Here is a 23,453-nt window from a genome sequence, read left to right on the forward strand (position 1 = left end):
ACATGGCATTTCTGGCCTGACACGCATCCTTTGTAAGTGATCTGGAAAATGCACCTACCTCCGTGACTGGCTTATGAGTTGAGCTGACACAGTAATGCCACTCCCCGTCTGATCCAGTGCCCTTGTGGTTTGTCTGAAGGGAGAGTTATTGCGATGACAAAGTTGGTGGAATGGCCTGTGGTTGACAGGATCCCTCTTCTCTCGCTTGTCTTGTACACAGGGGCCAGGTAACTCGGTCGCTGTGGGAGGTCTTCTCTCTTACATGGCTTTAGCCATATCTGCAGTAAAAAATAAAATAATTGTTCTCATCTCAGTTAAAAAAAAATAGGGAAATGGTCTCAACTTGGCCAAAATGTTTTGACATTGTTGGGCTTTTTGTGGTGTTTGCTTTTGAACAGATAGCCCTGTAAGCCTAGTTCTTGTTTCCACTCCCAAAATATGACATACCAAAGTTCCTGTCACTATCATTACTAGCAGAGGGTGCTCATCTCCTCTGAATTGCTATTTCAACGCAAAACATTTACTTCCTTCAAGACTGGAACTTAAGAGAATTAATTCTGTACAGTATTTTCTGATATATGCTATAAAATGTCACCAAATGAAAGATACTGACCACAGGTACTGCATCATAGAGGACTTTTGGATGAGATTCTCCTAGCTTCTTAGTTTGCCTGTTCCAGCGTGCTCCATCCAAGAACAATCCCTGAATGTAGACCCCTGAATCAATTGGAAAAAATAGATATTACATAAAAACCAAAGATGCCTTCCAGCTGAGAGTAGCAGCTCTCAAAGTGCAGCGCACTTTGTGATTCTGAGGTCACTGAGTGTGGGGGACTGTTTGTCAACTTTCTTACACTTATTATGGTTCCAATTCTGTAAAGTTAAAATGTCCAGTGATATCAGTGTATCCAGCTTTTTCTGAATGTTGAGTGACAGAGATTAAAGATTAGTCACTATGAGTCACACAGGACACTATTTTTACAGTTGTCATTATGGTAAAGTTTTCTGTATGTTCTACTACATATTTTGTTTCAATGTTTCCAAAGTGGAAGATATTCATAGAATCACAGAATGGTAGGGGTTGGAAGAGACCTTTGGAGATCATCCAATCCAACCCCCTCGTTGAAGCAGGTTCACCTAGATCAGGTCACACAGGAACACATCCAGGCGGGTTTTGAAGACCTCCAAGGAAGGAGACTCCACACCCTCCCCTGGACAGCCTGTGCCAGGACTCTCTCACCCTCACAGTAAAGTAGGGGATTTTTTTGTGTACCAGCTTCATCCCATTACCCTTTGTCCTGTCACTAGATACAATAAAAAAGGGATGCCCCATCTCCTGACATCCAACATTTAGCTATTTGTAAATATTAATGAAATCCCCTGTGCAGTCTCCTCTTCTCTAAACAGCCCCAGATCCCGCAGCCTTTCCTCATAAGGAAGGTGCTCCAGAGCACAGGGGGCAGAGAACATCCCTTGACCTGCTGGCCATACTCAATGCATCCAAAAAAAACCAAAATGCCATTGGCCGCCTTGGGCACAAGGGCACATTGCTGGTCCATGTTTAGTTTATTAACTAGTCAAAGACTGTTTATAGCAAGTCTTCACATTTTTTCATTGCTTATGTTTCAGATTGCCACTTGCTTATACCTTTCTAAAGCACTTCATTAAAGAAGGAGGGCAAAAGTCTTTTAATTGTTTAAAAAACATAAATATATTTTTATGTGTCATTCTGTCAGTTTTCAAGAAGAAAAAGCTAAGAGCAACGCTTGTTTTTTTTATCAAACTTGTACTTTCTTGCTCTGTAGACTAAAAACTGTAACTTCTGAAACAAAAAATAAACATGCCCCAACAGAAAATTACTTGAAACTGACTGGACATGGCTCTCCTATGCAATGTGCAAGCCCTTCTTTTTTACATAACTTCAAATCAAAATGATCCTCAGAAAACTACTAAGAAGAGTTCAGTTTAACATTTTCTGAGGAGGGGTAAGCTAACATATTCACAGGTAAGTAGCATGTAATAAAGTAGTTTAACAAAAAATAGGGGTTTTCCCCCTTTATATCAGTGCCCTATTGCACAGTGTGATCATGTCCATAAGATATTTTTGTAGGGATAAAGTAGCATACCTATCTTCTCTACTAAATGTCCTTGGCTTAGGGAATTAGGGAATCTTCAGAAGTACGTGCTAATGGAGTGAGAAAAATAAATAAATAAATGGGCAAGCTCAATATTTAAATCAAAGTTTGATCTGTTGTGGGGTAAAGTGTCCCCTATGTTGGTGTTATTCATACTTGCATGCAGAGGGATGAAATGAGGTGAACTAATGTCAGCAGTTCTTAAGGACTTAAATAGTATTTCAACCCTTCACTTTTTGTGCATCTCATGGTGCAGTGTGCATGTTTTCCAGATTAATTTATTAACTGTGTAACTCTTCAGCCTACAAATTAAGAGTGTGACCAGCAGGTCAAGGGAGGTTCTCTTCTCTCTCTGCTCTGCCTTGGTGAGGCCTCATCTGGAGTCCTGTGCCCAGTGCTGGGCTCCCCAACTCAAGAGATACAGAGAATTTCTGGAGAGAGTCCAGCGCAGGGCCACCAAGATGATCAGGAGACTCTAAAATCTCTTGAGGAAGGGCTGGAGGAACTGGGGATGTTTAGTCTAGAGGAGGCTCAGGGGGGATCTCATTAATACTTAAAAGTATTTGAAAGATGTATGTCAAGATGATGAGGCAACACTTGTTTTTTTTTTCTGTAGTTTCCAGTGATAGAATTAGGGGTAATGGACAAAAGCTGGAACACAAAAAGTTCCACTTAAGGAAAAATTTCTTTACTATTGAGGGTGATGGAGCTCTGGAATAGGCTGGAAGGTCTCCTTCCTTGGAAGTCTTCAAAACACGTGCCTGGACACGTTACTGTGTGACCTGATCAAGGTGAACCTGCTTGAGCTTGAGCAGGGGGGTTGGACTAGATGATCTTTAGTGATCTCTTCCAACCCCTACCATTCTGGGATTCTGTGTGAAATTAATGTTATCTTCTGAATATATCAGTAAAGGCAGATAATTGTCATGCATTTACTTACCATCTTCAGGAGCAATTTCATATTCCTTATCTTCCAACACTTCATAGTCAAATTCCAGTAGGTCTATTGGAATAGTGTATTTTCTAGCATAGTTCTGCTGGGCACCTGTTAAGAATGCTTGAGTGAAGAAGAATCCTGAAATCCAGAAGACTGGTGGAGTTCCATTTTCGTACCACAGCTGCAGCAAAAGAGGAGAAAAGAAAAGAACTGCCTTTTGTGTTTTACAGTATTTAGGAAAGCAAATACCTTCTAAAATAACAGCAGAAGTAATTTCTCCATTTGTGAATCTTAGATTGTTTTTTTTCTTTTCTGAAAATAGCAGAACTTTGGATGTTGGCCATGTCTTTTTAAAATAGCACTAGCTTCTGTTTTAAAAATAAAACCAACCAAAAAAAAAACCCGATGAAACACAGAAACACCTTCAAACACACACATACAAAAAAACCCCAAACCACTGTTGCCTAGAACTGCTTAGCTCATGTGAACAACTTAGAGTAAGTCTGTTAAACATGATCTAAGTGTATACAGGAAGATGAGGAGGGATGATTTCCTCCTGAGGAGGATATGTGTCCTAATTAAACTTGTTATGATTTGGGGGTTGGACGGGTTTTGTTTTTGTATGGACATTTTTTGGTTGGTTGGGTTTCAGTTTGGTTTGAATGACTTACACCATGGAGGCCTCTGTATAAAAATTATTTTTTAAAAATGCAGAATCCTTTGATTTGGTTGTAATATATGTGAGATCTGTTGCAGTAGTGAGTATTTACTGCATTCAGGAAGATCTTTTTTCTGATTGCTGCAACCAACAGTTTTTAAGAATGTCTGAAAAAAATGTTGCTACAATTATCTACTGCAGAGAACTACAATGAAGACAACGAAACTATTTGTCTCTACTAGTAAGTAGTTTTCCTCCCAAGAAATAAAGAAAACATCCTTATAGCTGTGGGCAGTTTTGTGTTTGCACAGGTTTAATTTCTCTTCTGGATTCTGTTCAAGAAATGGCGTTTTTATTCTTCACATATACTGCTGTCAGGCTTGCCTCAGATGCAAGTGGAAGTTACTGCCATGTGATGACTTAATGATGTGTGTCCAAACACTTTTTTTTTTTTTTTAAATCTACTTACTTTGTTCGTAAACTTTTTGTCTAGATCTGGACATCTTACAACAGGTATGGAGTAGGCAACCTGCTACGACATTGGTTTTCTTCATTTGGTTGGATCGCTTAGCCACAGAATGGTGCTGAGACTGTAGATAATCATTTAAAGTCAGTTTGGAGAATCTGAATTCTTACAGGTGAAAGAACCTCACTGATTCTCCCTAGCTGATCAAGCTTTCTTCTCCAGCATGATACTGAAAGCTTGGCATTTGACACAAGATTTTGTGCTAAAATGTTTCAGTAATTGAATTTTGCTCACTTGAAAAAGAAACTCAGGAGTATTTTCCAAGTTTTGTTTTAATTAACTTCATTACCACTACCAAATCTGTATGCAGTTTAAGAGGCCCACAGTGAAATAAGAAAGCCAGTTCTGTCATACAGTATGGCTAATGTACTGCAGCTCTCTTCGTGAGGCCTAAGGTATGTGGTAAAATATAGTGTTTCATTAGACGCTGTGATGAGCAAAGTGCTGTATGAAATAGATGTACAAATGAACTGAACTTTCCCTATCAGTTATTCACTGGAAGCAAGGCATGTGTGTTCACTTGTGGAGATTTCACCTGACATCAAGAGACAAAAATAATTAGTGACATTGAACAAATCTCTGTAAATAGGGTGTGCTCACCTGTAAGAACTTCAGTCTGTTAAGGAAGTCAGTCACATAGCTGCCCAGAGGCTTGAGGCTTGGGTAAGACTTACTCATCCATAGACCTGGAATTTTGCCTTTCAGGATGCTGTTTACCACTTCTTCCAGTTCAACAGACATCACTACTAGCCCCTAAAAGAAATTTTGGAAAGGAAGATGTGAAAATACCCAACAAGCCTCTTTTAATGATCAAAACTCATCAGCGCTCTGTTCAACAGCTGTTAGGAAGTTCCAGCTGTGTCAGACAGGAGCAACACTGAAAACAAGAACAACGGAATAGATTTTCTAAAAAGTTACTGCTGTCTTTGGTCTGATCTGGAAGTTACTCACTAGATTTGGTTGGGGAAAAGGCCTCTTTTAGAGAAAATTGCCCATACTGGAAGACACTTCCTTACCGTCCTTCCTCAGAAACATGGTCTTCCCAGAGCACTTCTGAGCTGTAATTGCTCTCTCTTATTATTATTCAAAGTTTCCTCAAAATTGTGACATTGCTACAAGTCCCTGATTCTGCAGTGGCAGACTTCATTTTTTAGTTTGACTTGAACACAGCTTCTGTCCCTGTTAGTGGTGCTTTTTAGGGGTGGGTTGGTTTGTTTGGTTTTTGGGGTTGGGGGGGGTGGGTCATTTTTTTAAATGCCTCATCAGCCTTAACCTAAAATATGATAAATAAAAATTAGCTAACCTGCTTTTTTTTAACTGATGTTTTTCTGTATTCTGCACAGCTGTAGCTTTTTATTTCTATTGAAAAAAACTACTAGCTTTAGATTGTGGTATCTTAACTGGAATCCTCACTGACAATAATTTGCTACTACTGAATTGAGGAGATCTCTTTTCATGTGTAAGTTGTGTGCAGTCTTTCATGCCAGTGCAGCAGAAAAACAGATGTGAACCTAGTTATTACTTCTTTGTCAGCAGATCTGTAGTTAGAAATGTTCTGCTTTGGTAGTAGGCACAATAGCACTTTTATATTCGATTGTACTCCTGTCAGTTTTGAGATAGAGACAGATTGATAAAACAGTTTGGAATGTAGAGTCTTTAAATGTTTGGCTCACCAACCTGAATCAGACTTCATGGTCAGTTCTCTAAGGTATTTGCACTGATAGCTCAGAGATTGAGTAGGTTTTAGGTATATGCCTTTAAAGGTCATCTTCAGCTCACCTTTATTGCCTTCTGGATGTTAACACAGGAGTCCCGTATAGTCTGCAGTAACTTGTTGAAGCGCCCCATCTCTTGGACAAGCACAGTATTCATGCTTTGACTGTAAGTGGTTGGATATCTTCTCATTGCTGCTTCAATGTCAAAATTTGGAGGAAGTTTGCTCAGGATGTCACCTGTGACTTCATGAACAACTTCATCAGTGAATTTTGCACCACCACCAGATGCTTGAGTCTAGAGAGAGACAAAAATTTGGAAATATTTTGAGAAAAAGAGAGAGAACTTAGAAGAGTGAGTAGTTAAAAGACAGGAAAGCAGAGCTCTTATAAAAAGCATTGTTTAAAAGACTGTTACCATTCCAACACTCCTCTCCTGTGATTCCCTTTCAGAATTTACTACATTATTGCAATAAGTTATTAGCTTAGAAGCATCAAAATGTAGTTTCCTGCAGGTTTGTGTCAACTTTTTTTTTTTTTTCTGAAAGCCTGCTTCCACTATGAACCAGTCTTTCTCCCCTCTCCTCTCATCATCACAGAGCAGTATCATATATACTGTCTCGCTGTCCCTCTGTGTCTCTCTTGCTCTCTATATTCAGCTCTTACATTTTCCTCATGGAGCTATAGGAACTATAGTATCTCTAGATTGTACCTGGCTTACAAATGATTGAAATTGGCCAAGAAGTTAAATACTGTTAAAAGCTGGACAGGAGTAGAAGATGTGCAAGCTGATTGCACTATCACAGAAAGTGTGTTTCCTTAGGAAGACAGGAATAATACAAAGCTCCAAAAGCCTTAAAAGATTCCTAAGTGGAACCGTAATTTCACCCTAATGGAGATACATCACTAAGGTACAGTAAAACCTGAAAAATATCTGAACATACTAATGTGGTGATAAAGTAGAAAGTTGTGGTAAGACAGTGTGTGACTTCTGCTCTTTACATACCTGGGTAAGAAGAATGTTGTCAAATAACAGCTGTGTTTCTGACTGATCCTTGGTAATATCAGCATTTGCATTCATTCCAAATACCTCTGGGGAAGGATTCAGTGGAAGTGTCTTTGTATATTCAATATAGCTTTGGTACTAAGAAAGGTAAAAAAAATAAAAATAGACTTAAAAGGAGACACAGAAACAGCCAAATCCAAACAACCTATAGCAGGCTGCAAGCTGTATCTCAAAACCACCATAAATGCTCCTAGTGTAATCCATACTCTGTGTAAACAAAGATACAAAAGGAAATACAAGGCCTCGCTGCACCCCACAAACTCCTTTCGTCCATCCTCTCATCCTGAAATTTGGATTGACTTTGCTTAAATAATTTCAGACAAAAATTCTGACACCTTTTGGAAATTCTCTTACAAAGTATGATACTTGCAGCCCCTTTTTGGGCCCACTGTTTATCTAGAGTCATTGTGCTGATATGTAACAAAACTCTCCTGCTTGATAAGCTGATTACTATGTCCTTTCTACCTTTAAGATGCAGGATCAATCAATTCTCTCGTGCCTACTTTATGCTGCTTCAGTAAGCTGTTTCTCCATTAATGTCCCCTAAGTGTGCTGACTCACAGACCAAAGACAGTTTAATTGATAGTAGTTGGGGTGCTATTTTTACATAATTTCTGTTTCATAGAAGCCACTAAAACAAGTCCCAACAGAATGCAAGTTTAAGCCACAAAAGCAAGTAGTGACAGCAGTAAGCTCTGAGGTACAGATCAATGGGAGGAAACATAGATCTGGGTCTTTTAAAAACAAGCTGTTAGTAATTCTGTTCTTCTGGGATACTTACATCTCCTTCAGGTGGAGCAAAATAAAGGCCACTTGGATCAAATTTATAATCTACATTTGTAATAATTTCTGAGGAAAAGAACATGTTTAGAATGCTGCGGAGCGTGCGCCGATCCCAGTCATCAGTGACTCTGCCACCATAATTACATTCTCCAGTCATGTAGCGAAGAGCATCATAAGGCACCTCCTGAACAAAAGCAAGACAATGATCTGAACCAGAGCCTCACCCTTCTCTGAATGGCCATCTTGGTATCACTGGAAATTATTTGCAAGTCATCCAGAATTCTCACTCAGAAGTTTAAAAGCTGTATTTATGTCTACGCCCTCGTGCTTGTACCACTCATCTCCCGATCTTCGAATAGTTTAGCAATTTTCCATCACATCACCCAGCATTGCTGCTTTTGAAGAATAACAGCACCAGAAATTTCCATGGTAATGCAGTTGGAACTCCCTGCCTACAAGTCTTCTATGAATTTTTCCAAAATTATGTCTACTTGGTTTTGCTATACATGCTTCTGAAATAAATGTCTGCTGTCACTGGGACATACCTGTACTCATACATTTTATTTCTATTTTAGAAAATCAAACACGCTTTTTGTCTTGAGGTTAGGAGAAGCTGGACTTAAGTGCTTATAAAAGGAACAAATTATGAATGATAGGAGATGATAAATTATTTACAGGAAGTCAGGGCAAGAGTGGGTGATACAATGAGAACTGGGATAAAGCAAATCAGTTGAAAAAAAGTACCAAGAAATCTGTTTACTACATACAAGTTGCTAGGAAAAATGTTTCCCTCCTTGCTAGGCACTACATTTGCTCCTAAGTTTTGGTAGTATAATGGGAGGTCAACCCCTTCAGATGCCCCCCCTCCCTCTCTCCCACAGGAAAAAAAAACAGACATATCTTCATGAAGTTACTTTCTCATGCTGAATCACAGTGTACCGATTAACCACACTGATAACCAAAACCACTCCAGACTGACGGTGGTTTAAAACTAACACCTCCTTCCTGCCTCTAGCCATAACTTTAACAGATTCTGGCTACTGTGGGTTGCTAGGAAGCTGGAACATAAGGAGTGTTGTGTAGTGCTAGCAAGTGCCAGGGAGCCTTCTATGAAACCTGACTTAGCTCTGCAAAGAGGGAAGGAGACATCTGACAAATTTACACAAATACATCAAAGTTGTTATTAATTGGTAACAATCTAATCATTGAGTAAATCACAAAAGTCAAGTTTTCTAGTACAGCATCTTCCAGCTTGCCGTAACATCACTAAGAGCTGAATCCACAGCTCTTGCCTAGGTCCCTAGGCAAGATTCCAACAGATAAGGCAACTATATGGAACAAACAAACACTGCTCTACTTTGCATGGCAGAACTTCTAAATTGTAATTTGAAAGCTTTCCACATTAGTTATATACTGATCACGGTACACCAACCACCTAAAATGAACATGGTTAGTGCCATTGGAAGTAGACCTTTGCTTCTGATTCACTGCCCTGCTAAACTGTTTGCAACCCATGGCAACATTCTGCCTGCATTGGTACACACAGCAACTGCCCTAGAAAATGCATGCAAGGAGCAGTGACCACTGTGAGACAGGTTGCTGTACCTGGTACTGGTCGAGGAGGATATGCAGCTGCTGCACACTGATGCGCAGGTCGGTCTCATTGAACTCGTACGGAATGTTCCAACCTAGCGGGCCGAAATTCCGCCTTTCTTGTACCAGTGCATGGAAGAAGCAGAGGCCATACAGCAATGTCTTGAACTCAGCCTTAAAAGTAAATGCAACACTGTTGTTAATTCATGGCTGGCTTAAGTCATTTCATTTTTTCCTCATGTCCTGCATGGCACTACTGTATATAGAGTCAGTAAAAGCCCAACATCTTTTGTTCTGGTAGCACAGTGTAAGTTGGGGATAGCTTTTTCTTGACAAACAAAGGCCTTCAGCAGGCTTTAGCAGCAGTCATCAAATTGTCATAAGCATCAGTTCTAAATATTCTCTTAAGCAGTGTGAACCCTCAAAGCAATTTAAAGTAATATATCCAGGTACATGTAACTAATATATATGACATACAAGTATGCGTATGACACCATGCATCTTTGGTTTTGTGCTTAAAGCACTGTATTGTAAAACATTCACACAACATTTCTGCATTTTTTTCTCATCAAGATAGACTTCAGGCCTTTAAAGAAAAACTTCAGGTATGAAGTTTTGTTTTTCAATTGAGACTATTTAGCAAAGTATATGACCTCATTAAGAACTACATTAATTATAGAAAAAATGTAAAATATACTTGTAAACAAACATGCAATTAAGAAAACAGCGGTTAAGATTTTTCCCAGTCTTAACTTTGTTTTTTTAACTAGAGGGCTTTATGATTAATGCCATACCACAAAAGCTCAGTTGAAGATGAGCAATAAAATTAAATTTACTTTGCTATTGCCAATAATCAAAACCACCTTCACTGCAGTTGATGACAGCTATTTAATTTGGGAGGATTTTTTTCCCCCACAACATACATAAACAGTCATCAGGATCTTCCTTAATTAATTTAACAAAGTTACAATACATTACTAACAGGTTTGCTGCAGCTGTTGAAAAAGTCAGGATCGGATATTGGATCCATCAGGTATGAACGAATTATATTGGCCCGTAAACCTTTTGGTGCTTCATTAGTCATCTTCACTCCGTTCTGAAGTACAGACACAGGGAATGCGGCAGATGGGTAACTGGTGAGCCACATTCGGAAATCTGGATGTGTTGTATCAGGGTTTTGCTCCTACAATAAACACATATGAAAACAGGCAATTGGAAGACACAATAGATTAATACACACCTCAAATGTTATTATTAAGGCTTTTTTTTTTAAAGTGGAAAAATATGCCAATCCAAACTTTTAATTTCCTGGATGCTTATATGTGATTATAGTGAAAAACTGAGTTTTAAATGACAACTTCCTTCCTAGAGCTGGTGTATTTTTATTTAGGACTTCAGTATTTTGAACAAAAATGTGCTCTCTATGCATATGAGCAAAGTCAGGTGCAGGCTCTGTACCAAAAGAGCAGTGGTATGCTCACTTTGGCCATTTACTGCACTTACTGTCAGAGCTGCTCTGGGAAGGGCCATAGTTCTAATATGCATACATTGGAAATGCATTAAGTTTATTAAGGCAGGGAAAGAGATGTACATTGATGCCTCTTTGGAAACCTGTGTTTGCTTAGGAGTAAAATTCCTTAGCATACTGCTTTTCTGCAGCAACAGATCTATGATGAAAGCTCTTGGCCTCAAGACACTGTTGTAGTGATTCACCATTTAAGGAATGGGCCAGACACACCATGTTTGTGAGCTGTTCCAGGAGACAGAAGGAGAAAAAGAACCAATGTGTGATGATTGCCCTTATTTAACAGGAATTATCATGAAGTATGCTAAGCTAGCTTTTCAGTTGACTTTATGGATCAGATATGTCTTCAAAAGTATTTACAATAAGATGAAAATGTTTATTTTTACCTCACAGACTTTTTCCAGGGTTGGCATCCATGAACTTGACAGATGGCAATTTTGCAGAACTATCCATGTTCCTTCCTTCACAGCCTTCTCTATCATTTTCATGGCTATTGGGCCTTGACCTTGACCAAGTGAGAGAGAACTAAGCCTTGCACCACCAAATCCCTGCACATAGAAAGCATATTTTAATTAAGAATAATATTGGATAAATTCACTAAATGGAATTAAAGAATTTATAGAAGCATCATACAGGGCATAAAGTATTAGCTAGAAAACTGCAAGAATACATTTGTAACTCTTAGGTATTTAAAATATTCCCTTTACGAAATTGCTAACATTGTAGAAGTACTAGCTTTATGAACTTGCTAATCTTGTAGAGTGGCAAGAAGCCTTCACTGCAGAACATCTAACTCCTATTGTCACCCAGCAAGCTTACAGAACTTATCTTGGACCAATCAGAGTGAGACAAATGAATAAGCAACTGCTCAAGCCTGAAGAAAGACTGGTTCGATCTTGTCCTGTGGTTTGGACAAACACTGGGAAGCCAAAGGTGAAAAATACACTGTGAGGAAGACTCAGATCTTCCCCAATGACCACGGAAAGGAGGCATGACAGCGGTTGTAACCTGGGTGAACTAAGGCGAGACAACGGGTGGAACTGATGATAATGAGTTCTTGGAAGTAATTAGCATAACCCTGACTTTTCTAAGAAATTAAATGAATATGCATATCTAGTCTGTATAAATGTAGAAAGTTTTACTTTAAACAGTGCACAGACTTGGTGGAGCGATCCCCTCTGCACCCAGAGCTGCAATAAAGAACATCTGCTTGATAGTCACATTGGCTATTGAGCCCTGACTGGCACTTTCCCAGCAACAAAACCTTCTGGTATGAGTATTCAGATCACTATATATTCTTGAAATATTTAATGTACAGTCTATTTTAACATATAGTTTCATTTTTTTTTCCACATAATTCCAGTTGACTTTAAAGTCTTATGTATCTTCCAGTGAAAACTCCAACTACATATGCATTTAATCCTGAACGGTAAAATTCTGAGTTTCAAAATACTTCTGAAAACAGTATGCTCTTTAAAGATGTAGATGACCTACTATAAAATGCAGGACACATTTGCAGCTTGGTGGTTGGACACTTTAAGTATGTCTGCCATTTTCAACAGCACAGAAATAATAGTCAAGGAATGCAAGAAATACACCTTAGCAGAAAAGAGCAACTTTCTAATATTGTTACTCTTCAACATTAAGAACTGATTTAAGATTTGGGGGGAATATTTGTTTTAAATGCCATAAAAATAACAGTAAAAGATCCAAAGGTCCTATATTACTACTATGGATTTTTAATTAAGATATTACACATAATGCTTATTAGAAAAAGGAAAAAAGAAAAAACCACAAGCAACATTTTCATATAAGATTCCTTACAATGAATGTTTAAATCATTATGATTTTGTTCCATTTTTCTATCTGACATTACACAACCTGATTAGTTAAATAGATCACGATATCACAACATTATAAAATATGCCCCAAATATTCATATAGAATTTCTTCTAAACAACAGACAAATGTTTCATTCCTAAAAACAATCCACTTGCATTATTAGTGCTTTGTGTTAAAGAGAACCACAAGATCTACTTTAACATGATTTTGGGCAGTTAAAAACAAATTTTTGTGCACATCTAGGCATTTCAACTTTTACTTAAAGTTCCTTGCTTCATCCAAACATGCAAAGACAGACACACACAAGCATCACCTATATTTTAAAAGTCTGGAGACAGTGAAATACCTGATCATCAGCGAACTTCAGAAGGGCTGCCATGGGGTCGGCACCAGGAGAAAGTATAAATATCAGTGGTGTACAAGAATGACTATCAGAAAATGCTTTTGACAAATCAAATGGAGGTGGCTCAATAAACGGACGGCCCAGGTTGTGAATGATAAATTCCTGCATCATTGGTATTATCTAAATTAAAAGGAAAAACAAAATGTCCTCTTTTTGTGTAACATTTAGCACATATTATCCTGAACATTTTAATATTAATGTCAAGGACAGTATTCCTGCATATAAAATCAGACACAGGTACAGTCCCAGAAGAATAAATGATTTAGCATGTGTAAAACTTGGAAAAAAGATGCTCTGACAAATTTGAAACTGGGAGTCGTATATGCAAATGATCCTTAATCTCATTTCTGTCACCATGTCTGGACAGACTAATGTGCTGGTTTAGAAAGTCAGATTTTATCCTACACTTACTCCATCTGCATTATGGAGAGCATTGCAATTTTGAAGGCTCAGAATCCAACACCTTTCAAAGGTGTTAAGATCTTGGCTTAGAAAACTGCTGTGTAAAGCAGTCCTGTGCACACTCGTTTTTAAACTTCCCTCTGAAGTAGGTACTGTGCTCTGCACCAAAATGACAGAAAATTTATTAAATGACAGCTTAATGCTTTGATCCTGTAAACCTTTACAAATAGAATTCTTTTAATTATCACCATTCAATCTGTTTCTGGACAGCCTCTAGAATATTTCTAGTAAGTACCTCCCCTTTAAAGAAATGCAACAGTATTTGAAAACACGATACTAAGATTTAATCGCTGAACAAAAAAATTAAAGAAATGCTAAGGGTTTCAAACATCAACATTAATTCAACAACTTTGGTCACTATCACTATCATGTTTTTTAACATTTTATTTGTAGAATTGCTGTATTCATAACTAGATTTTTTAACTTGCATTTTTGAAATTCCAATTATAAAATCATCAGTTTTCCTATTGCATTACCATAGGTGCTTTCAGTTAATAAATACATAATGTGACTGAGCACACAGACTGTGACATGAGAAAAATTTCCAGTAGCTTCATTTCTCAATTGTCTTGATCATAAATCCACCTATGTTTTTACTTGCTTTAAAACTTACCCTGCTTTACAGGTGCAATGTGTCACCAATTAGTAAAATGCCTTAAATTTAAGAGCAGGAAGATGGCTCTAGGCCACACTAATTGCAAGCTTAAAGGATGGAGAGGCTCTTGAAAGAGCTTGGTTTAGCTTCCAAGCTCCTGAGTGATTTTAAGGAGATGTATGAGTATGAGAATCGTTTAAAAACCTTCACAAATTGGCCTTTTATAGAGAACTGCAAGTGTACTCCAGAGAATGTAAGTGTGAAAATGGATATTTTTGTTATTTTCCATATGCTATGCCTGAATGTGAAGTCATTGTTAAGTGTATACATGTTCAAGAAGACTCATGAGCTTACATTAAGCCAAAAGTTGATGAAAAGTTGAATATTCTAAGTTTTGTCCGTTACCTGCTTAGAAATGCTGTAGTAGGATAACTGGCTTTTGCATGTTCAGTTAGCTAGTCTAGCTGCAGAACAGAATATAGTTATTTTTCCTGTTTTCTTTTTTTTCCTTTTTGTTCTTGTTGTTTAAAAGTTTTTTTCTTGTATTACATAGTCTTTGTGTTTGCAAATTCATAAAAAAAGAGTCTACATTAGAAGGGACAATCATACACCCAGCAGGAAGAATAGAAGAGCAAGAATGATCACTACTTGAAATTCAGAAATTAAAATTACTCAAATGTTAGAAAACTTAATATTTGTGTCCCTAGAGGCTTTGATTTTTTTTTTTAATCCACCTGAATTCTATTTTGATACACACATGAAACTTCCAGGCTGAATCCCAGATGAATCATACTGTAAGCTTTATCTGAGAAGGTGTGAAGTTTGATAACTGACAAACTTAATTTTTAGCACTATGGACAGATGTGAGTGTAAAATGACAGGAAAACAGAGAACGTAAAGATCTAGCATTTTATTCTCGTAATTTGTATTTAAAAGTCCTCTATGTCCACAGTCTTACACTATGTTTTTTTCTCTGAAAATATTCTTTCAAGTCCCAGCTATGGCAGATCTCATGCACTGCTACTAAAATGCCTGTGGAACGTGGCAACTACTAGATGTTATCTAGTAGAACAAAGCTACTCTGGTAGCCTGCAGATACCACAGCTATACAGAAATCCATTCAATACTTGTAGCCTATTCCATGTTCCTTTACTAATTGCTTATTTACCTCCTGGCAGTCCTAATACTTAAAACTTATTTTTCAGCCTGATCTGTGCTGATAGACACTGTGGGGAAAGGCATTATTTGTAACCTCTCAAACCGTTTGCTGATGTGAACGGTGTGTTGGACAAAGCTCTGAACTTCTAAACTGTCACCTGCAGATGGCAAAGGCTGGCTTCGTCCACTGTCCAAATGCAAATGAACCAGATGTGGCAAAATGTTTCTTTTGCTTGATAGAATTGGAGGGCTGGGAACCAAATGATGACCCGTGGTAAGCACAGATGTAATAATGTTGCTGAAGTATTTCTCCAAGCTTCTTTGACAACATACCCTTACTGATCATAAAATCGCAGTTTCCCTGTAACATTTTATAACGGTGAAGCCTACTGAAGTTCGCCTTACCCAGTAAACCTTGAAATATTTAAACTACCTTTTATCTGAGAAAATGTTTCATATGTTTTCTGTATGATACTTTCTCTAGTGATAGACTAGAATTACTGAAGAGATCTGTATGTTCATATTTCTTCAATTCTTGAAATGTAACTTTCATAGGTTTATTCTCTGTTCTTATTCTGGGTTTAAATTACAGGGAGGAACACCGTAAACGTCACAGCTGTGGCTTTTTATCCCTTAGTAAGCACTTTGATGACCTGACAATGGAGGAGTACTACATGCTGGAGATGACAAGGCTGAGAACCTTCCTTGTAAGTGTTAGCTAAATAGTATAAGATTCACAGATTCAATAGTATAAGATTCAAAGATTGAATGTAATCAAGAACTTCTAAGATTTCCAAGCATCAGCAAGGATTGCGTAAGCTTAGAACATTACTTACTCTGAACTTATGATTTATATGCACTGTTGGCTAAGAAAATCTGCACCTAAACACTTCTCTGTGTAGCCTATTATCTAGCTTTTGAAGGAATACTTGTTTCCTCTAGAAATATTTTTCCAGCAACCCACTGCAGCTGAAAAAAAATCTTCAGTGCAATAATCAATCAATTCAGGAAATTCTACTTGTGAAAAGATAAAATTTGACCAGATTATTATTTCACGTGTCCAGTTCCACATGTAAATCAGTCTAAGTTTTCAAACTAAAGACCATTTTCAAGTGTGTTACAGTTACCCAGTTTTATTCCTTCACACTTCTGGGATTTCATACATGCCATAGTTGACATATTAAAAAAAGCACACAAAACCAAGCTGCTTCAACTAGTTGACCAAGATCAGCTGATCTTTGATATATGACTATGGACAATAACAATCAAGTTATCCAAGCTCCTTGATGAAACACAGTAAAGTTTCTGCATGTTACTTCCTGGTGGGTTGGCAGAGTGAGATGATGTTATCTAACCTGAATAGTAATAGATTTACAGCAGTGTTTCAAGGCACAAGAGTAGTATTCAGCCATAGTATTATTTTATCTCTAAATACAGCATATAGAAAATTTGGAGCAGTAGCTTGAAGTGGGGACACTTTGCCTCACAAATAGCTTAGAAGGCTATGCACTAGGGCTGTCATGCTGTCAAGCAGCAATATCCTAATGCATTCTGAGAAGTAAGATCACGCCTTTCACACAGAAGAAATTTAAATAGAAGTCTCCCTTCATGATGTGATGTAAAATACAGCTAGATTAGGTTTGTAATCTAATTTAAAAGAAAAGTAGTCATTGAACTGAGCACTACCAGCAAGGCTGGTGGAGGAGTTTCTGAATCAAATGGGGGTATGAATATGAAATTGCTGCCAAACTGCTCTGTCTGAATAGACATCAGTATAGCTGGCCATAGCTATCTTCTAAACTAGAGTTAGTGAGGTTTTAAGGATTGAAGTTTTGAATGTAGTTGAACTAGACAGTTAAATTCCTCAACTAAAAGTCTCAATCTTTTGCTTTAAGTTGAAAACTGGCAGAAGCGTAATCAACTCTTTTGAAGAAGAAGTCACCGCAACTAGGCAACGTCTTGTGGATAACTTTGTCTCCAAGCATCAGTGCACACCACCACTGGCAGTACCTCTCCACGTTGATCCATCCGTCCAACATTCTGAAAGCTCATACTGCCAGTCAAAAAAAATCCAGAAGTGAAGTGTAAAGCCTCACTCTAAAAGTTTTTCATCTTTATATGGTACAAACATTAGTATTTTAATCTGAGTACTAATATAAAGCCACATCACTGTTTAAGGAAGCATAGAGAATTCATTTCACAGTCTCCTATTCTTTCACCATGTGTTTTGTTATTATGGCTAGGAGTAGAGTAACAGTAGTACCACTAATCTGTCAATATAAGAAACTTGTCTAAGTAAATACTTGTATTCTGGTTTTTAGTAGGTTGCATTCTTGGAATAAAGTTTCACAACTGTGAGAACCTCTTGTGATCTAGGCAAACATTCAAGCCTTACAGCTAGACAGACTCAAATCAGAACACTTCTGCTTCAAATACTTTCCATGGACCAAAAATGGATCTGTTTCTGCAATAATTTCTGCATTTTAAGTACCTACTTGATCTACACTCTTGCTAACCATTAAATTATCTTCACAGATCAGACAAAATTTACCAGAGAGAGTGAAATCCATTCAAAAAAGTTACATAAGCAAAAATAGGTTTACTGAAAAAGGAAAGTCACAAGGTAAGACAATCTCAAGCAGAAGACCTCTAGGGATTTTTAGTGTGTATATTGAAATGTAAAAAAATTAAAGGCCTATCCTTATGTTCTAAAGTTTTATTATTATTTCAAATTTGCTTGTGTTTTTTGAATCTCAATTAGTATTTTAGTTTTATCATAGACTACTGTAGAATGGCTGTAGCCAACACAGTTGAAATGCATACTTGCAAATACTTTGGGTCTCTAACATGGACAAGCTTTTTTGAATAAAATGAAAGTTTTATACATACTTTGTCAGGTCTCAGGCAGCGAATGACAAGCATCCTTTGAAACTCCCCCAACTTTTTTTGCCACTCTGCTGGAAAATCCTCATGCTGGGGATCCTAAAAACATATTTTCACATTTTTTTTAAAAGCATTTGTGAATTTACTTATAGTAGGAATAAATATCTTTTAACTTGACTCATCAATCCATGATGTGTCTTTTCTTAATTGACAAGGGGGTTGACATGCTTGAAGCTTAAAAAAAAAAACAGACCTTTAAATATATGTTTATCTAAGAAGGTTCTCTTATAGCAGACAAGTGTTAGTAATTGTTTAAAAGATAATAATCCAAAGTTCTCCTCTAGAAAGTGGAGAAGGAAGGAGATGGAGAAAACCTGAAAATGTGCTTTACCTCACTCTTTGTTAGAACTCAAGGTGGCAGTCTTCAATAGTATAATGATCTCTATATAATAAATGAGAATCACATTACAGTATCTACAGAACTATGAGTTAGGTTGGATTCAAATGAAGAAAATTAGTACAGAAGAACAAGAATTGGAGAATTAAGTAAATACATCAGAGAATTTAGTCTGTAAATGGCCTATGAATAAACCAGCTGTTATTGTTATTAAAGTATCAGATTGGGAAAAGTCAGTGTTGTGGGACATGTTAACTTCTTATTAGACTGAAGTTACATGACAGCTAGCTATACCTTTCTGGAAACTGGTGTTACAGCTCTGCTGGTATGCCTCTTAAGCTTGCCTGTAAAGGGCTGGGCACAGAGTACGCAGACAGAGCTGTAAAAACTACATTCTGAGCAACTTTGATTTAGTAAATAAAATCATGATGGAGCTCATGTTTTGCTAAGGAGCTGCAGCCTGGATCTCTCCCTCCCCAATTTCTAGGCACTTAGTTCCAGATTGGAATTTAGAATGCTGCATTATTTTTATATTGATAAATAGGGAAAATAGGTACCTCAGAGTGACATCTATAACAGCTGTTGAAGAGTTCAGCTAAAAATGTGCATGCTTTATAAGAAAGCTATGTGAATTGGGAAACACTGAGGAGCAAGGTTACACTGAAGACTCCTCTGAGCTCTGCCTCTATGTCAAAAACACTTCACGTTTCCATAAGAAGAGATGGATCTATAGCTTTGAGATTGTCAGCCACCTAGAAAACTGAGTTTCCCTACTCTGAGATATGTATGACAAATTTAGATAAGATACATGGACTCCTTGAACTAGAGAGTTGAAGTTAGGTCTCCTCTACTTTTGGAAGCAAACTGATCTTCCAAAGTAAGATGAAAAAATTACATCTCCAACTCCTTTAAAAACATTCAGATTCCTTGTGGCTAAAGTGGCAATGCTGATTTTGTACTCTTTAGCACACATGTATGAACTGCCCTGTGTTTAAATCTGTGTATCATTAACAATACAAGGGAAAAGAGATAGTTGCCTATTACTAGGGGTGAACTATACTAGTGGTAAAAAAAAAAAGTTTTCAAAAAGGAATCTTACCCAAGATCCAGTAACTACCATTTTTAAAAATTCTAGTGTAGTCACGTGAAAGTACTAGTATTAAAGGTGTTACTAGGTCGAGAGAGGTTCTTCTCTGCCCCTGCTTTGGTCTTGTGAGATCGTATCTGGAATATCGTGTCCAGTTCTGGGCCCCTCAGTTCAAGAAGGACAGGGAGCTGCTGGAGAGTTCAGTGCAGGGCCACCAAGATGATGGAGTGGAGCATCTCACTTCTGATGAAAGGCTGAGGGAGCCAGAGATTCAGCTTTGAGTAGAGGAGACTGAGGGGTGACTTCATTAATGTTTACAAACATGTAAAGGGTGGGTATCAGGAGCCAGGCTGTTCTCAGTGATGTCCAATGACAGGACAAGGGGCAATGGGTTCCAACGAAACACAAGGAAAAATATCTTAACTGTGAGCATGACAGAGCACTGGAATGGGCTCTGGAGACATTTAAAACCAGCCTGGACGAGTTCCTGTGTGACTCACTCTAGGTGGTCCTGCTCTGGCAGGGGGTTGGACTAGATGATCTTTTGAGGTCCCTTCCAACCCTTAAGATTCTGTGACTCTGTAAAGCTAGATAAGTAATGAACAAGTTTTACATAACAAGTAAGAGGCATAGCAACTTTTCTGTATCAGAACAGTGATAGATAGTGCCAGTCCTTTTCATCTAGCACTCAGAATTCAGTAACTGAATGCTCCTGGCTTCAATGTAATTGTTTATTTAGAGTCTTCATCTGTTAACTGATAGCCTGATTCTATAGATATCACTTTAGTGAATGCCACTTGAATTTATATTTAATTCAATTTGGCTGCATGAATGCACACGTAGGCATCACCCACACCTTGAATTTTTACTTCTGAAAGTCTGCAACTTTCATTTCTATTAGTCATTTAAAAAAACATAATCCCAAAGTGTGTAATGAAGTAGCCCCTTTCCTTTATCTCTTTTTCAAATGCCATCATTTCTCTGTTGGTTTTCCAAGTGACTATTTCCAAAAGAATAGCCAAGGAAAGCTTATCTCTGCTATTCTTCTGTTTCCTGTGATCTGGACAACTGGAGGAGCTGCAGCTGCTCAGTTTCTTTAATGTGTCTCATTGTACACTTGTGAGCATTTCCAAACAAAAATCCATTCTTTTCCTCTCTGCATACTTTAAGCCCATTTTTTTAAATAGAAAGGATTTCTAAATCCATGGCATTTACGATGAATAAAACACACCATTAAATCTTCTTGAAATGGGTGTAAAGTCCTAGGTCTTTTGACTGAATATTGGTGACAATTTTTCATTATTGAAGTTAACTGTGAGGAAAAGTGGTTCAATGGACTAAGCACAAATGGATAGTGTTAGCTGGACATGTAAGTGGCTATGGTCAGATATAGCGCAAATAGGAAAGGATACCTTTTTTAATCATTTGTTCAGGTGATGTGTGTATAATAAGCAATTCGCATATCAAGAAGCAGAAGGGGTGGAGTATGATAAAAGATGAGTTAATGGTAAGGTTAAAGATGAAGTAAGTGCACAAAGGTGGAGTATAATTCATCTAAAGAGAACAGGTTTTAAGGAAACAGTGATGAAATTAGATAAGGACAAAAAAATTAATACATATATATATCAAGTCACTGTGAGAACAGCAAATTCCAGGTCTTTCATTCTAGTTTCTCTACATGGCAATAATTGTGGTTTTTACACTCATCCAGGAAAGTAGCCTGCTACATAATAGCAAGAAAAGGTATCTGCACAGCACAGTAAACAAACATATTGACTGACAAGGGACAGTGGTTGCCTTAAGTTGAGCAAATTTCACTATTACCTTACCACTCCACATTTTGTTGGCTATTTCTATCCAAATTGAATTCAAATCATGACTTGCTATTCAGAAGCCACCTGAAAAATTGGCAATAATCTACTACTACTCACCATTTGCTTAAATATTTTCATCAGTATACATAAGAACATACCATGTAAAATGACAGCACTTTCTTTTTGCTGAATATTTTCACTGTGTTAATTAGTTTATGAATGCAAGCAATCAGTAATGTTAACATACCATGCTGTCGTATATTAATTTCCATCCATCCTCCAGTTGTGTAAAATCCTTACAAATGTTTGTGAAGCATGGCAACTCTTCTAGTCGACAAATTTCATCCCATGATTTTGGAGGAAGCCAAGTACATGGATTAGAAAAGGGATTGTCCAAACCTATGCCTCCAGTCAACAGAAATTTCCACTCATTCTCATCAATCTGCAATGAAAAACACTGCTCTCAAGACTAAATAAATATAATCTAATGCTTTTAGTACATTATGTAAGAAAACAATATACTTATCTGAAATCTTGCTGTAGGTGAAAAATCTTGTATACATCTACTAAAAACTTATTTCTGAAGTATTCAGTGTTTGCTTTTCACTTAAACATGAATTTAAGAATCAAAAAACCTAAGATATGAGCCAATTAAAAGATTCATCTACCGTCTTAACTTGGAGAACGAACAATGTTAACTGATTAGATTTTTAGACCCATTCTTTAAACACCAAAATATTGAAGGAAAAAAAATATACCAAGCATGTTTCAAGGAACAATGCATTTTGCAATCTTTTCCCATAATGCAAGTCTAAATGTGAAACAGAAGTGCCAGCTTATCACACATCTCCTTCCTTTCTCAATACTCCTTTATGTCAAAATTTCTTTGATGGCTTTAATTTATAAATGGAAATCCCTGTGAATAGGAGATCGGTGTCCCATGTTTATTACTCTTGAATAGCTCTTGAAAGAATTCACTTCTATGTATTCTCCAATGAAAACAATTCAAGTATTTTCATATTATACTGAAACACCTCCAAGCAACCCTAAGTACTGTTCTGCAGATAACACGTTTAAAATGCATGTATTTCAGGATGAATTTTTTAAATCATGTAAAGAATTTTTTTAAAGGCTTATTAGAAATTAAAAGAATTCAGTTGGTATAAGTGTTTCATTTTGATGAATTCTATGCAAAAATAAACATATTTAGCACCTTAAGTGAAAAAGATGAGTAGTTTCTTAAATCAATTTTTACCATTCATTTTATATGCTCCTGGAACTCAGAATACTTTACAGTAAAATTTTGCAAAGTGTTCACTGTAAGAATAACACAGGCTGGGCTTTGGTTCAAGTGATGTTTAGAAAAATTGTTATCACTTTTGCCATACCTGTTTGCTAAATATTTACTTTATTCTAGAGAATCCTTTTCAATGTTTATAATTGCTTATCAAAATGAAAATAGAATGCCACAAAATCGAGGCTTAAGTAATACATTAAAACTTTTTCTCCTATTCTTATCTCATATGTTCGTATTACTGAGTGTGTATATGCAGTTTTAATATATGTATATAATATGAAACAAAATTATTTTTAATTACTGACCATTCCTTCATATTTCAGGAGATTGACAGTTAGACAAAAAGAGAAGAGCAGCTTGTCTTTTTCAAAGAGGGAGCGACAGACATTGACATAAAGTGAGTACGTAAAATGATCCTTGAGAATCTTCAACCTACAGGTGTTGGAAAAATAATAATCTTCCATTATTATCACTCTGAAGAATGTGCACTCTGGAAACCTATTATAAACCATTTAGATTCCATTTTTTCTAATAAACTCTCTGGCCAATTACCCCAAAGCAATCATTAAATGCATGTACC

The 23,453-nt window shown here is 37.1% G+C and overlaps 2 protein-coding genes across 2 annotated transcripts in view; one reads left to right on the forward strand and one right to left on the reverse strand.

Moving 5' to 3' along the window:
* Window positions 1-63: 63 nt before the first annotated feature.
* The window catches only part of DNAH7 (dynein axonemal heavy chain 7), a 110,459-nt gene continuing 87,069 nt past the window's right edge, over window positions 64-23,453 (reverse strand). Inside the window, exons 52-65 of the mRNA XM_062002026.1 lie at window positions 23,179-23,305; window positions 21,824-22,018; window positions 18,285-18,377; window positions 13,124-13,300; window positions 11,322-11,483; window positions 10,393-10,593; window positions 9,423-9,584; window positions 7,816-8,001; window positions 6,975-7,112; window positions 6,036-6,266; window positions 4,857-5,009; window positions 3,076-3,253; window positions 614-717; window positions 64-278 (exon numbers count right to left, since the gene is read on the reverse strand). Coding sequence (XP_061858010.1) covers window positions 72-278; window positions 614-717; window positions 3,076-3,253; window positions 4,857-5,009; window positions 6,036-6,266; window positions 6,975-7,112; window positions 7,816-8,001; window positions 9,423-9,584; window positions 10,393-10,593; window positions 11,322-11,483; window positions 13,124-13,300; window positions 18,285-18,377; window positions 21,824-22,018; window positions 23,179-23,305 — 2,314 coding nt within the window. The 3' untranslated portion in view covers window positions 64-71. The remainder of the gene's footprint in view (window positions 279-613; window positions 718-3,075; window positions 3,254-4,856; window positions 5,010-6,035; window positions 6,267-6,974; window positions 7,113-7,815; window positions 8,002-9,422; window positions 9,585-10,392; window positions 10,594-11,321; window positions 11,484-13,123; window positions 13,301-18,284; window positions 18,378-21,823; window positions 22,019-23,178; window positions 23,306-23,453) is intronic.
* LOC133626025 (baculoviral IAP repeat-containing protein 5.1-like) lies at window positions 14,353-17,476 on the forward strand. The gene is made up of 4 exons (XM_062002031.1): window positions 14,353-14,490; window positions 15,560-15,669; window positions 15,988-16,102; window positions 17,291-17,476. Exons 1-4 carry the CDS (start codon window positions 14,353-14,355, stop codon window positions 17,474-17,476), a joined length of 549 nt encoding a protein of 182 aa, XP_061858015.1.

Source organism: Colius striatus, chromosome 9 (genome assembly GCF_028858725.1).
Source record: "Colius striatus isolate bColStr4 chromosome 9, bColStr4.1.hap1, whole genome shotgun sequence".
NCBI classification, from domain to species: Eukaryota; Metazoa; Chordata; class Aves; order Coliiformes; family Coliidae; genus Colius; species Colius striatus.

Bases quoted from the DNA above. Each gene is read 5' to 3' on its own strand.
- LOC133626025 (XM_062002031.1), top strand. From the start codon at position 14,353: ATGGAGAGGCTCTTGAAAGAGCTTGGTTTAGCTTCCAAGCTCCTGAGT. The intron at 14,491-15,559 runs GTAAGTGTGAAA...TGTCACCTGCAG, and splicing joins GCAAGTGTACTCCAGAGAAT to ATGGCAAAGGCTGGCTTCGT. The intron at 16,103-17,290 runs GTAAGTGTTAGC...TTTTGCTTTAAG, and splicing joins CAAGGCTGAGAACCTTCCTT to TTGAAAACTGGCAGAAGCGT.